This window comes from Rhododendron vialii, chromosome 8a (genome assembly GCF_030253575.1).
Source record: "Rhododendron vialii isolate Sample 1 chromosome 8a, ASM3025357v1".
Lineage (NCBI taxonomy): Eukaryota > Viridiplantae > Streptophyta > Magnoliopsida > Ericales > Ericaceae > Rhododendron > Rhododendron vialii.
Window position 1 is genome coordinate 18133789 of NC_080564.1, and position 13291 is coordinate 18147079.

Here is a 13291-nt window from a genome sequence, read left to right on the forward strand (position 1 = left end):
AAGTAGGAGAACCCGCTTATTGGTTAAAACTTCTAAACATAAACGCTACTCCTTTAGCTTATTGTAAAAATACTCGTCATCATTTTGTGTTTTGACAGAAAAAGTATCGTCTTTACATGTGTGTTGGTCAAGATTCCGTTTGTTCTCTTTTTGGTTTTATGTTTTAGGCTAATAAGGATTTCTAACCCGTTGTTTTGTTTTAGGTTTGTTGAAGGGTACTCTCAGGGCCAGCCCTGAAGTGAAGCCGAAGGTGCGGCAAAAACTAGGGTCCCATCTTCGTACAAAACGAGAGTAGTTCTAGCCAAGTAGTGCGTGCAACCTAGTTAAAACTAGGTCTCGTCGGTTCGAAACCCAAGAGCTTTGTTTTTGGCACTTTTTTTTCCATTCTTATTTTCCTGTTGGATCTTGGTGTAGACAATGTACGACTCTTACACCTCTCATATGATAAACATAAACTAATTGGGTTTTAGTGAATGTAGATGTTACTTAGGACCAAGGTTCAAATTTTTTCCGCACCATAGTGTTTTGATAAGTTCTTTTTGTATGTTTTAACTTTGAACATCAAATTCACAATAAAACAGAATTTACTAAAATTAAACCAAAATCATTTATCAAACATTAATAAAAACAAATGTTTAAATAACTGCTAGAGAAAACACATGTATGACCAATTCTTTGTTATTTTTTATTCATATTTTTCATAATGCTATTATTTTTTAAAAATTGTCTTAAATTACCAAGCTGAAATACCATATTTTATTTTTATACCTTAGCAGCAAAAAAAAAAAAACTTTTTACCTTATGCCACCTATATTGATTTTTTTTGCTAAAAAGAACGAGGCCAAATTTTAAAATTCGCTTTAGGCCTTTGAAATATCAAGCCGGCCTTGGGTACTCTTGGAAGCATCAACATTTAACTTCTTTGGTGCTTGTTTCAGGCGAGACACTGGATGGGTTTTCTTTTGCTATCAACCAATAAACGAGGGCATTTTTGTTTACTCAAGTTGATTTCTTGAATTACATAGAAGTTAGAAGAATTAGAAGAATTCTTCGGTATGTACTCTCTCCGTCCCATTTTTACTGTCCATTTTTGAATTGCGTACCATTTTTGAATTGCTTATATCTTTCAATCTATAATGTTTTTCATAATTTTGAAAATTTTGTATTATAGAATTAATTGAGATCTATCAAACAAGATTCATATTGCATATTTTTCAAAATCCACACTAAAAGATATAGGCAAAAGACATAAAAGAGAAGACAGAATAATGGACAATGAAAATCGGTTCAGTTTGGTCTCTCTTTTTTATTTTTACCACCAAACGAACCATTTGGTTTTTTCCAAACCGACATCAACCGATTCTGTCCAAAAACCGCTCGGTTCGGTTTAAGAATTATCGGTTTGGTCGGTTTCCATGATGCAAACCAAATAAACCATAGATTAATTTAGAGAGAGAAACTCCCAAAAGGGATACAAAAGACACAAGTACCCTTACTACTAAAGCGCAAAATGACATAAGTACCCTTACTACATGCTACATACTACATCATACTCCCCTACTAAAAAGAAACTTTTCCTCAAGTTACGGTTGTAGTTCTACGACTTGACACGACCCTCGTAGCACATCCAATCTTAAACATCAGCTCGTTTTTGTGCACGTCCAGCGCACCGCATCCATGCTTGTGTGTGAGTAAGGAATCCCTTGGCATGTCTTGAGCAAGGCAAAGTTACATCAAAGTATTTTCTAACACATCCTCCAAAAAAGTACCTTGACCAATCACCGTTTGAAGATTCAAAGACAAGGAACACGCCGTACCCAAGACTTTCTTGAGTGAAGACCATTCCCAAGGGATCTTCAAGTTGTACCGTGAAGCCTAGTTTGGTCACCAATTCTTCACAAACTTGTGTATCATGCATCGGGGGCAATGTGGAAGGCAAAACTTGAAAACAATTCACACCCTTTGGCTCTACAAGGTCTTCAAGACTTGGTGGATCTTCCACAATCTCATACTTTGAATATGAATCCAATGCACTTCGATGGCTTTCTTGTACCACTTGCCCCACATCCTCGAACCCTTCGTTGTCATCAGGATACTCACCATTCACCAAAGATAGGGAAATCTTCGAAGTGATTCTCAAACTCTTCCTTCCTAGTCAGCTCTTGACCAAACACAATATCATCCTTGCTTTACCTTTTACTTTCCATTTTTGTCCAGTTAATGGAGTGCAATTTGACATGGTAGACTATCTTGTTTTGCATTTAATCACACAATAACTTTGTCTGCTTAATAAAGTGCAATTTGAATATACAATAATTAGCTGTTGATAGATTTGAATTTTTTTTACTGCTCCTATATCTATCTAGTTGTTTTCACTTCATGCAGAATTGGTACCTTGGTACCAAGAATTGATGGGTTATGGCCAGACAATTTGCCCAACATGTCTTTTCGAACCTACATTAATGTGCATGAAGTGCATAGTGCTGGATTCTAATGTTTATTCAGTTATTTTTGGCTACCTGCATTACCTTTGGTAGCTGTTTAAAGTCGATTTTTTACTATACTCGTAAAATATGTATTTGTTGGGCTTTGTTTAAATTTCCTCCTCGTCTCTCGAACTTGATATTGCTGCAGAGGGTGACGGGTCTTAAATTTACGTTAGTTGCATTGCTTTTCACGATCCGGTCTGTGAGGATATTGCTGAAGCTTATTGCATCCCAGCAAGTTCATTTGCTAACAAATGTAGTTGTCTTGTTTCACGCTCACCTAGTTTTTGTATCCTTCAGGATGCATTGGAGGAACTATTGGCACTTTGCTTCTCTCCTAATGGATGTAGGGAAGTTTGTTTCAAGCCTTTAGAAGAGATGTCTGATTTTCTGTTATAGATTTACTTTGTGAATCCATGCATCTGTTTTGATTTACAGCTAAATACACTGCCTCCCCTAAGGCTTCTCACAAACCTGTCTTGGGGTTTTGTAGAAGTTCATATTGACAGTTTTTTTTTTCCCCTGACAATAAACACCTCAGAAGCACAGATTCGGACATTGAAAATAGGCACGATGTGGCTACAGGCAAGGGACGCTGCGTCAAGTAGTTGACCAACCCCTTCTATTATGGATATAAGGAGCTTGCAGCTGCTCTTTAGCCCCCCTACTCTCAAATCTGGTCCTACCTTTCCACCAAACCACCTCATCCATCAAACTACCGCAGCTTGGGTACGTCAGAGCCAGAGCGATTTGTCATCGCTAGATTGGACAGCCCTCGAAAAAATAGCTCCCCCTTCCGGCGGTGATGAACCTTCGATCTTTTGTGCTCACTTCCAACTCGTATGCTTCCTCTCTGTGATTACCATACAGTGCCTTCAATCTAGAAGAAACCTGCCACCATAGGCTAATAATTCAGCAAATTTGGATACAAGAATATTGGTTTTAGATATAATGTCTGTACGAAGACATGTGAATCAAAATCCATGAAAAATGTTAGCATGTAAGATTGAAAGTTCTGATGATTAAATTTCTCAGTTTCCTAAAGAACATGTTGATGGAAAATGAACTCTTAGCTGCTTGCCTGTTTCATTACTTGGGTTAGCCCAAGAATCACGGTCTCTCCTCCCTTGGTTGGATATTTTGTACACATGAGTAAGCTTCCCAGTTTTCTGCAAAAGTGAATGCAAGAGAATTTTTGAAATCTGTAAAGCAGCAAATGTTCTCACTATATGTTTCTTCTTTTCCGTCAAACATATTGAATATATGCTCTTCTTTGTCGTCAAACGTAATGATATATGCATGGAATGTGTCGTGTATAAAATGTCACGCATTGAATGATTAGAGATAGTAATTGAAACGAGAAGGGGGAGAAGGGGAATGATCCGAGATAAGAGAAAGAGTATGTCGCTGGATTTTGTGCAAATTCATTTAGGAGATTGGAAACATGAGGTGGGTTGAGGGCTGTTAATGGTAGGTGTCAAGTCAGACTAATGAGAGGTGAGCGACCAAAGACAGAGGTGACAGGGGATGGGTACGGGGAAAATTTTGGTTCCAAAGAGGGGAGGAGAGGTGATTCTTTGGGGTATATTATCTTTTGCTTTTTTTATAGGTTCAACAAGGGGAACGCTTCCACATAGATTGACATGTGTGTCTCATTCATCATATAAACTACACGTCACTGCTTATGTGTTCTTGACATGTGGTGGTATATTACAGGTGCATGCAGTACTAAAAGTTATTTGAGCATGAGCTACAAATTGCTAAGGCCCTTAGTTTTTGCATTGGATGGAGACAAAATAAGACATACCTAACCATGGTTCAGTCGAATAGTTGTAAACTAGAACCCAGTGATTTTGCCATCTCGAAGAAAATAACTGGATGTTAGTAATTGTAGTTTACGTCTACAGGGTATTTGCTTAGTGCAGAGTATCAACTTTGGGTTAAATTTCTTGAAACTTCTTGCACTCCCTATCTTCCAGAGAGAGACTGGAGATGGGAAGAGATTCTTCTTTTCTATCTAAGGGTGTAAGTGATGATTTAAGTTTGATCAATACTGTCAAGCAATTGCTTTTGGAGTCAATTGATGGCCTCCGATGGTTAGGATATTATCTTTGGTATTAGTTAAATGTAGCATTCTTGTCCATTTTTTGTCATGTGCATGAATAACCTTTGGCATGCACAAACTTTAGCGCGTACATGTATAAAACTGAAGAAAGAGGACTATCATATTCTTTGTGGATAATTTGGCTTTTCTTTACTTCAACTCGTATTTACAAACCTAATATAGAAGTTGAACATACTCCCTTTGAAAAGGAAATTTTTCCATGGCATTCTCTCTGTTGAATTTAATGTACCCAGCTCTGCGACGATTTCAGCAAGCCACTGTGGGATGTTACTGCGAGTGTGGTGTCCGGTGTACCTCTGCCTACTCCTGCAAAGGATCGAGTTTTGTTTGCTATTGAGAATAGCCTGCTTGCTGTTGAAGTTCTGCCAAAGGATGGGCTCCCACATGCCAATTTAAGTTTCCAAATAACAATTTTTTCTCCGCAGTGTGCTTCTGACTTTCAATTTAGCATGATTCAGAAGTGATTGAAAGTTAACTCTTTCATTTGATAGGAGTTCTTTTCTCTTGATGCAGATATCTTTCAGCTGCTGGTATAGTGTTTGGATGTTGACAATTTCCTTCAACTTTTTACTGCTGTGTTGCTGGAACGAAGGATTTTGTTTCGATCAAACAAGTAAATTCTAACTTCAGTTAGTTGGACCATTTTTCTTATTAGAGCATTCACAGTTATGTCTACTTGTGCTTGTGATCTGATTTTGTCTATGGTTTCTATTGTCTTTCTTTTCGCAACCATTCTAAAATAAAGGAAAAACATCAGAAGCAACTTTCAAGGTTGCCAAGACCGAAAGCGAATTAGCTATTATTTTCCCTCTCAAAGTTTCCAAAGGGTGCATATTCCATGAGTTTTTCAGAGACCCCAAGTCTCTCTCTCTCTCTTGGTTCCTCCGTGTCCTCCTCCTCCTCCACCTCCTTTAATTTGCAAGAACCAGCCAGATAAAGTTTAGGGAGAACTACTATATACAAATGATGACACTTGCAAGGAAATAAAATGCTAATATATCAACGGAAAAGGTGGTCCCCTATTTGGAGCACAAAACCTCCCATTACGAAGAAACAAGGCAAACCTGTACAGAACCGCAAAATCAAGATCACAAATGGGAAGCAACCAGAGGCTCCTTCTGGTGGTCGTCCTCCTCGTCGTCCTCCCCATGCTTTGAGCTGTGCGGATTATTAGTAACCACCGGCTCACCATCTCCAAGCTCCTCCTTCGAGCTGTTCCCTGAACTCCTGCTCCTCTGTGCTAGGCTCTTGTCTTCGCCTCCGCCTCCTGCTCTGGCTCTACAACGGTCACATGCCTAGCATATGTGAAAACGCTACAATCATACCTCAAGAGGGCAGCTAGCTACTGCCCCTGAGCTCTCCGGTTGAGAACCTCCAAAAACGGCAAAAGACGTCCCTTGCATGATCACTTGCCTCACCAACATTTGCAAACTGCCACTAAGGCACACTTGCCTCACTTCATGTAAGTACCGTGAGGATGCCTATCCTTGCTCAAGATAACCCAAACAAGATCCCCTTCTTTGAACAAAACCTCCCTTTTGTGTGCATCAACGGCCGCCTTATTCTTCGCATTAGACTTCTCAATGTTGAGCTTAACTTGAGAGTGGATATTCTTCATAAACGTAGCCATATCTTCCGCCTTGGAGTGTCCCCTCTTAGGGGTTGGCAAAGGAACGAGGTCAACCACACTAGAAGGTTTCAACCCGTAAATCGCTTCAAATGGGGAAGTGTGGATGGTGCGGTTTAGAGAAGAATTGTAAGCAAACTCCGCCAAAGGAAGAATTTCATCCCAACTTTTTGGATGTTCACCAACTAAGCATCGCAACAAATTTTCAAGACTCCGGTTTACCACTTCCGTTTGACCATCGGTTTGAGGGTGAAAAGAAGTACTAAAGCATAAGTTAGTGCCAATCTTCCTCCACAAGATCCTCCAAAAATGGGCAAGAAACTTAACATCTCTATCGGAGACAATAGAAGTAGGGACGCCATGCAACTTGTAGACCTCCTTGAAATAGAGATTGGCAATGTTAGTCGCATCCATAGTCTTCTTACAAGGAATGAAATGAGCCATTTTTGAAAACCGATCCACTACTACCATGATAGAATCACTCCGCCTTTGCGTAGGAGGAAGCCCCAAGACAAAATCCATACTCACGCATTTCCAAGGACTTTCCGGCACTGGTAAAGGCAAATACAATCCCGCATTAGTGGCTGTTCCCTTACTCCGTTGGCAAGTTTGGCACCTTTGCACATAGCCCCCCACATCTTTACTCATTCCCGGCCAATAGTATGCATCTTAAAGCAATGCTAGAGTCTTATCCTTGCCAAAATGACCCAACTTGTGACTTTCGGCCAACAATTGCTCCCTTAAAGAGCATGTAGGGACACACAATTTAAGTTCTTTGAAGAGAAATCCATCCTTCAACATGAAACATGGATCGACAACCTTATTACCCCTTTGCAAAGCATCGATTATCTTACTAAAATAAGGATCTTCGGCATAGAAAGTGCGAAATTCTTCAAACCCAACAACCTTGTTCTTCATTTCCACCAAGAGAGCCACTCTTCTACTCAAACCATCGGCCACTTTGTTGAGAATCCCCGATTTGTGCCTCAAAGAGAACGAGAATTATTGTAGATAAGCCACCCACTTGGCATGCCGTTTATTGAGGTGTTGTTGGCTATTGATGTACTTAAGAGCTTCATGATCGGTGTTGAGGACAAATTCCTTGTAGGCAAGGTAGTAACTCCAATGCTTGATGGCTTGGACAATGGCATAGAATTCCAAGTCATAAGTAGAGTACTTGAGTTTAGCACCGTTCAACTTCTCGCTAAAGAAAGCAATAGGTTGACCACCTTGGCTTAAGACTCCACCAATTCCCACTCCCGAAGCATCACAATCAAGTTCAAAAGTTTTGTCAAAGTCGGGTAAGGCCAAGATAGGAGCTTCCGTAAGCTTGGACTTCAACAATTTAAAACTCTCGGCGGCTTCTTGGGACCACATAAACACCCTTTACTTGAGGCAATCGGTAAGAGGAGCCGCGATACTACTAAAGTTGGCAATGAACCTCCGGTAGAAGGTAGCTAACCCATGAAAACTCCTCACTTCATGAACACTTGTAGGCGTTGGCCATTCCACAATGGCCTTAATCTTGTCTTCATCCATGTGAACCCCCTTTGCAGACACAACATACCCCAAAAATACCACTTTATCAACAGCAAAACTACACTTCTTCAAGTTCCCATAAAACTTCTCTTTTCTCAAGATTTCAAAGACTTGTTGGAGGTGGGATGTGTGATCTTCAAAACACCGACTATACACCAATATATCATCAAAGTACACAACTACACATATACCCAAGAGAGGTTGAAGCATTTGAGTCATTACCCGCATAAAAGTGCTTGGAGCATTGGTAAGACCAAAAGGCATCACAAGCCATTCAAAGAGGCCATGAGGGGTCTTGAAAGCCGTTTTCCATTCATCTCCCGGACGAACTCGAATTTGATGATAACCACTTCTTAGATCAATCTTTGAGAAGACCTTTGAACCGGCAAGGCAATCCAACATATCATCTAGCCTTGGAATGGGAAAGCGGTACTTGATAGTGATCTTGTTGATAGCTCTACTATCCACACACATCCTCCACGAACCATCCTTCTTCGGAGTCAAAAGAGCCGGCACCGCACAAGGGCTAAGGCTTGCCCTTATGTAGTCTTTTTCTAGAAGATCCTTAACTTGCCTTTGAATCTCTTCCCTCTCCCTTGGAGACATTCTATATGCAGGCTTGTTCGGAAGGGGCGCCGCAGGTACCAAGTCGATACAATGTTGAATATCTCGCAAAGGAGGCAAGTCGGGAGGCAACTCTTGAGGAAACACATCAACATACTCCTTCAAAAGTTTAGAAATCGCCTTGGGAACATCCGACACACCCATATCCGCCATAGGAACCAACACTAGAACATACCCGGATTCATGACTTTCATTGAGAAATCCTTTAGAAGCAAGCAACGTAGTGGGAGGAGGCTTCGTAGTCACCTTCTCCTTCATAGGTAACAAAGTGAATTGTCGCTTCTCCTTAAGGACGGTGTAGGTATTCTTCTTTCCATCATGGATGGAATGCCTATCATATTGCCACAGGCGACCAAGTAGTATATGACAAGCATCCATAGGTACAACATCACACCAAACTTCATCAAAGTACTTTTGCCGAATGGAGAAAGATTCCAAGCACCTTTTAGTCACCTTGATTTTATTACCCTTCTTGAACCAAGAAATGGTATAAGGATGGGGATGCTCCTCCACTTTGAGTTGTAACTTGTCCACCACCTCTTGAGAGACTACATTCTCACAACTTCCGCTATCAATAATCATGTTGCAAACTCTATCACCAACATTGCAAGTGGTGTAAAAGATATTGGTACGCAACCAATCTTCATTACCAACATCCTTAGGAGTAAGGAGAGTCTTTTTTATCATCAACGCATAGCCTTCTTCTTCCTCATTATCACCTCCAATTTCTTCACATATTTCTTCGTCATAAACGGGAATATCATCCTCACAACCTTGTTCCGTAACCTCCTCAATGAAAAGTGCCTTGTTACGACCTCCGGAAGTCTTACGACAATCCAAAGACTTGTGACCCGGTTCCCGACACTTGAAGCACTTGAAACCCCCACTTTGGAATTGATTTCGAGCCCCCGAAGCACCGGATTGAGACTGATTTTGAGCGGGTGTTGAAGCTTTATCCGCTCGGTTTTGAGTACCAACTCCGGGAGAAGCACCTTGGCCACCACTAGAGGAAGAACCACCTCTAGCATAAGAGTAAAAGGGCTGCCCGGACTTGGAACCGCCTTGATATTGTTGCCCGGATCTCGAAAACTTTCTCTTTTCTTGCTTTTCGGCCACCAAGGCCCGATTGTAAGCTTCCGAAACCGTCCACAAAGTTTGCATAGCGAGGGCATCTTGGATTGTGATTGTCAACCCACTTATGTACCTTGCAACCATTTGATCTTCACTTTCATTTAAATCAACTCTAGCAACAAGTTGATGGAAAGCCTCCGTGTACTCATCAACACTTCCAACTTGTTCGAGATTATGCAAATTCTTGTAGAGATTTTGCATATAGTTGAAAGGCAAGAATTGTTCATTGAGTTTCTTCTTCATTTTCTCCCATTCTCTAATCTTTCCCTTTCCTCTTCGTTGCCTAGTTCCTTGCAATTGCTCCCACCAAGCGGAAGCTCTTCCTTTGAGGCGGATAGCCACTAACTTCACCTTCTTCTCCTCGGAGACGTCTCCATAATCAAACACTCTTTCAACCGTATTAATCCAATCAACAAACTCATCTGGATTAAGACTTCCATTGAACTCGGGAAGTTCAATCTTGATGTTCTTCTCCCACCTATAAGGAGAGTGAGTGGAAGGTGGCCTACGCCAATTCGGATCACCAAAAGGATTGTCAAAGTGACTTTGAGAGTCCTCGGACCCTCCACTACCTGCACGCGACACTTGCAAGCCTTGCACCATCGCCGTTAGGGTAGCAACTTGTTGTCTCAACTCTTGAATCTCATGGTTTTGGTTGCCAAACTCATTCTCCTCACCATTGTTCACCACAAAGCCTCTACCTCTACCTCCTCTTCTACCTCTAGCCCGATAAGCCATTACAATACCCAAATTCAACTCCAATCAAGTAAATCAACCCCAAATAATGAAAACCCAGTCAACTCAGCCACCAATTTCAACAGAACAACCCCAAAAACACGTAATCACCAATAATCATACTCAAATCGACAACTACGGAGCAATCTAGCAACAACCCAGCAAAGAAAATAAGGAATCGACACTTACCCACCTTAGATCTTGTCCAAAATCAGCAAAAATCAGTCCGAAAACTCTCAAAACCCACAGATCTGACTTGAAATCACTGTAGCAAGCTCCGAAATCACTGTAGCAGTCTCGAAATCACTGTGCTTGTGCTCGAAATCACTGTAGCAGGTCCGAAATTACTGTAGTAGACTCGGAATCACTGTAGCAGCTCTGAAATGGTCCGAAACAGGCAGATCTGGGTTTGAAACTTCGATTTGAGTTCCGAAATTGCAGATTTGAGCTCGAACAAGGCTGGGTCTTGTTCAAACAGGTCCGAACAGTTCCAAAATCACTGTAGCAGACTCGGAATCACTGTAGCAGCTCCGAAACAGCTCCGAAATGGGTAGATCGAGCTTGAACAGTGCCGAAATGGCTGATTCAAGTTCGAACAGGTCAGATCCTAAGGGTTTTGGGTTCGATTCAGGGCTAAATAGGGTCGAAATCAAAGTATAGGGTGTTGGGTTGGATAGATCTAAGGATTTAGAGTGATTTGGGGGCTCCGGCGAGATTTTTCGGCTCCGTTTTAGGTTTCCGGCGAGGTTTAGGTTTCCGATGAAGTCTCCGGCGAGATGAACGGTGGGGATCGAGCCTAGAAGCTCTGATACCAAATGATGCAACCAAAGATACCCATAGATAATGTAGAGAGAGAAACTCCCAAATGGGATACAAAGAGACTAGCTCTTGATAATATTTGTTCAAAATGATAAAAAATTTCCAAAAGAAAGGACTCCAACACCTATATATAGACTCCATACAAAAGACATAAATACCCTTCCTACATACTACATCAGATCTGAAAAGAAGAAAGTATTAGAGATCTGAAAAGAAGAAAGTATGAGAAAAGGAGCATCCAAATGTGCAAGATTTAAGTGAAAGCAAGATTCGGAAGGTATGCCCGAGCAAGCTCTGGCTGCAAAGGAAAAGGGGGAAACGTCCGGAAGATGGACCTCCACAACTCGATTAGCTCCAGTCGGCGTAGTCCCGACCACTCTCTAGTCCAACGCGGGGACGCGGCTGCACTCTCCGCTTCTATTTCCAGGGGCACCCCTCCTCATAGAAGACTGAAAAGTCATTTGAGCAATACGGTACTCGATGTTACGCCCCAATATTTTTATTTAATTATATTGCCATTTATTAATTGGATGTTGTAGTCGAATCTTAATTAATTATTTTGCGCGCACTATGGGTACAATTGTCATTATAGTTTTGAGCAATTGTCTCCCTTGTCCTCTTTTAAGGAATCAATCGGGTGCATGAATGAGCACTGGTATAGAATTTTTATTAGTGGATGTGAGTGTGATGAAAGAGAGAACTCGTGAGAGAGGGTGTGCGTGGTTGTGGTGTGGGATTGTGGTGTGTGTGTGCTGTGTGATTTGTGGGCTATAAAATTATGCACGTGGGGGCAAAGTTCGAACGGTAGAGTTTAGGAATGGAGATCAGGAGGTGAGTGTATGCATGTCGATTGGATGCATGAAGTTTGGGCTTCGTAGTTTTGTGGCTACCGTTGTTATAGTAATTTAGGATAAATTTTAATGGTACCTAATATTCATAGTTTATCGAGTTTGCACTAAACTTTGAATAGTTAGTCATTTTGTATTGTTCTTTTGTTCAGGTTAGCTTCTTTTTCGTGTATTCGATTGCATTACTTTTGGACTCAGATGGGTGGTTAAGTATGTTACATACTTTCAAAAGTTTCCCGAGTTCCTTAAAATTATTTCCTTAAAACATTTATATGCATGTTATTTAGAAACCCTTAAAATTATTTCCTTAAAACATTTATATGCATGTTATTTAGAAATCCGTAATTGTTTATAATTTGTTTTATAAATTGGCATTTGATGACTTTTGGTGAAATCAATTATTATTATTTTTTGGTGGTGAGACTTGGTGGATATTGTTGGGAATATTCTCAGAAGTCCAGGGAAATTATTTCTCTTCATGTAGGTGACCCTGGTCATTGGGGAAGAGACTGTGTTAGGCCGGTGACCCTAATGCTCAATAGCATTCTTTTCGTCGGATCGTCTTAGGTAAAAGTACCATGGGCTACCAACCCTGGTGACTCTAAGTTCGATATTGGTTTCAATTTTGATGAGATATCATTTGGGCCATGGTACTATTTGGTTGTGGTTCCCCATTGTTGATGGATGTAATGTTGTGATCACCACTAAGAATTATTATTTGATTAAATGATTCATTGGCCTTATTTGTTGGTTTGTTGTACACTTGTATGCCAAAATATGTTGACATGATAATCTATTTTTAGCCCATGCTTTAGAACTTTATTTAATATTAATAATATATACGTGTTTTGCCACTCATTGAGCCTGTCATCTGACAGATTTTTATCCAATTTCTTTTTCAAGCAAGTTGGGGAGTTAGGTAAGGACTCTGGCGGTATCTTGAGAATTTTTATATTGACCTCCATAGGATGTTGCATTTAGTATAAGAATTTTAATCATCGTGTAGCAAGCCGAGCAAAATGGCTCGAGCTATTTCCGAACGTGATCTAGTATCCCTTTCAACTCCAAGTCATCTTTCTCTCAACGTTTGAAACAGCAACCGTAGCCGAGGGTCCCGTTAATTACTACTTCCTTAAACGCTCCAGTCCCAGCACCCGCATGAGCGGAAAATACGTTCGTTTGGACAGCTGCCGAGGTCACACAACAAGCTCGGTTTCGAGCGAAGCATGGCCGACGATCCAGCCCGACTGCGTTAGAATAGTAGCCGTGGCAATGATGATGGTCGTGACGTCATCCAAACGGTTATGAGGATAATGATGGGGGCACGTGAAGGTGCCAGCTCATCCTGAAAAATGGT

The 13291-nt window shown here is 40.9% G+C and overlaps 1 protein-coding gene across 1 annotated transcript; it reads right to left on the reverse strand.

Moving 5' to 3' along the window:
- Window positions 1-7624: 7624 nt before the first annotated feature.
- LOC131298623 (uncharacterized) lies at window positions 7625-11227 on the reverse strand. The gene has a single exon (XM_058324100.1). It carries the CDS (start codon window positions 10268-10270, stop codon window positions 7625-7627), a length of 2646 nt encoding a protein of 881 aa, XP_058180083.1. The 5' UTR covers window positions 10271-11227.
- Window positions 11228-13291: the final 2064 nt, after the last annotated feature.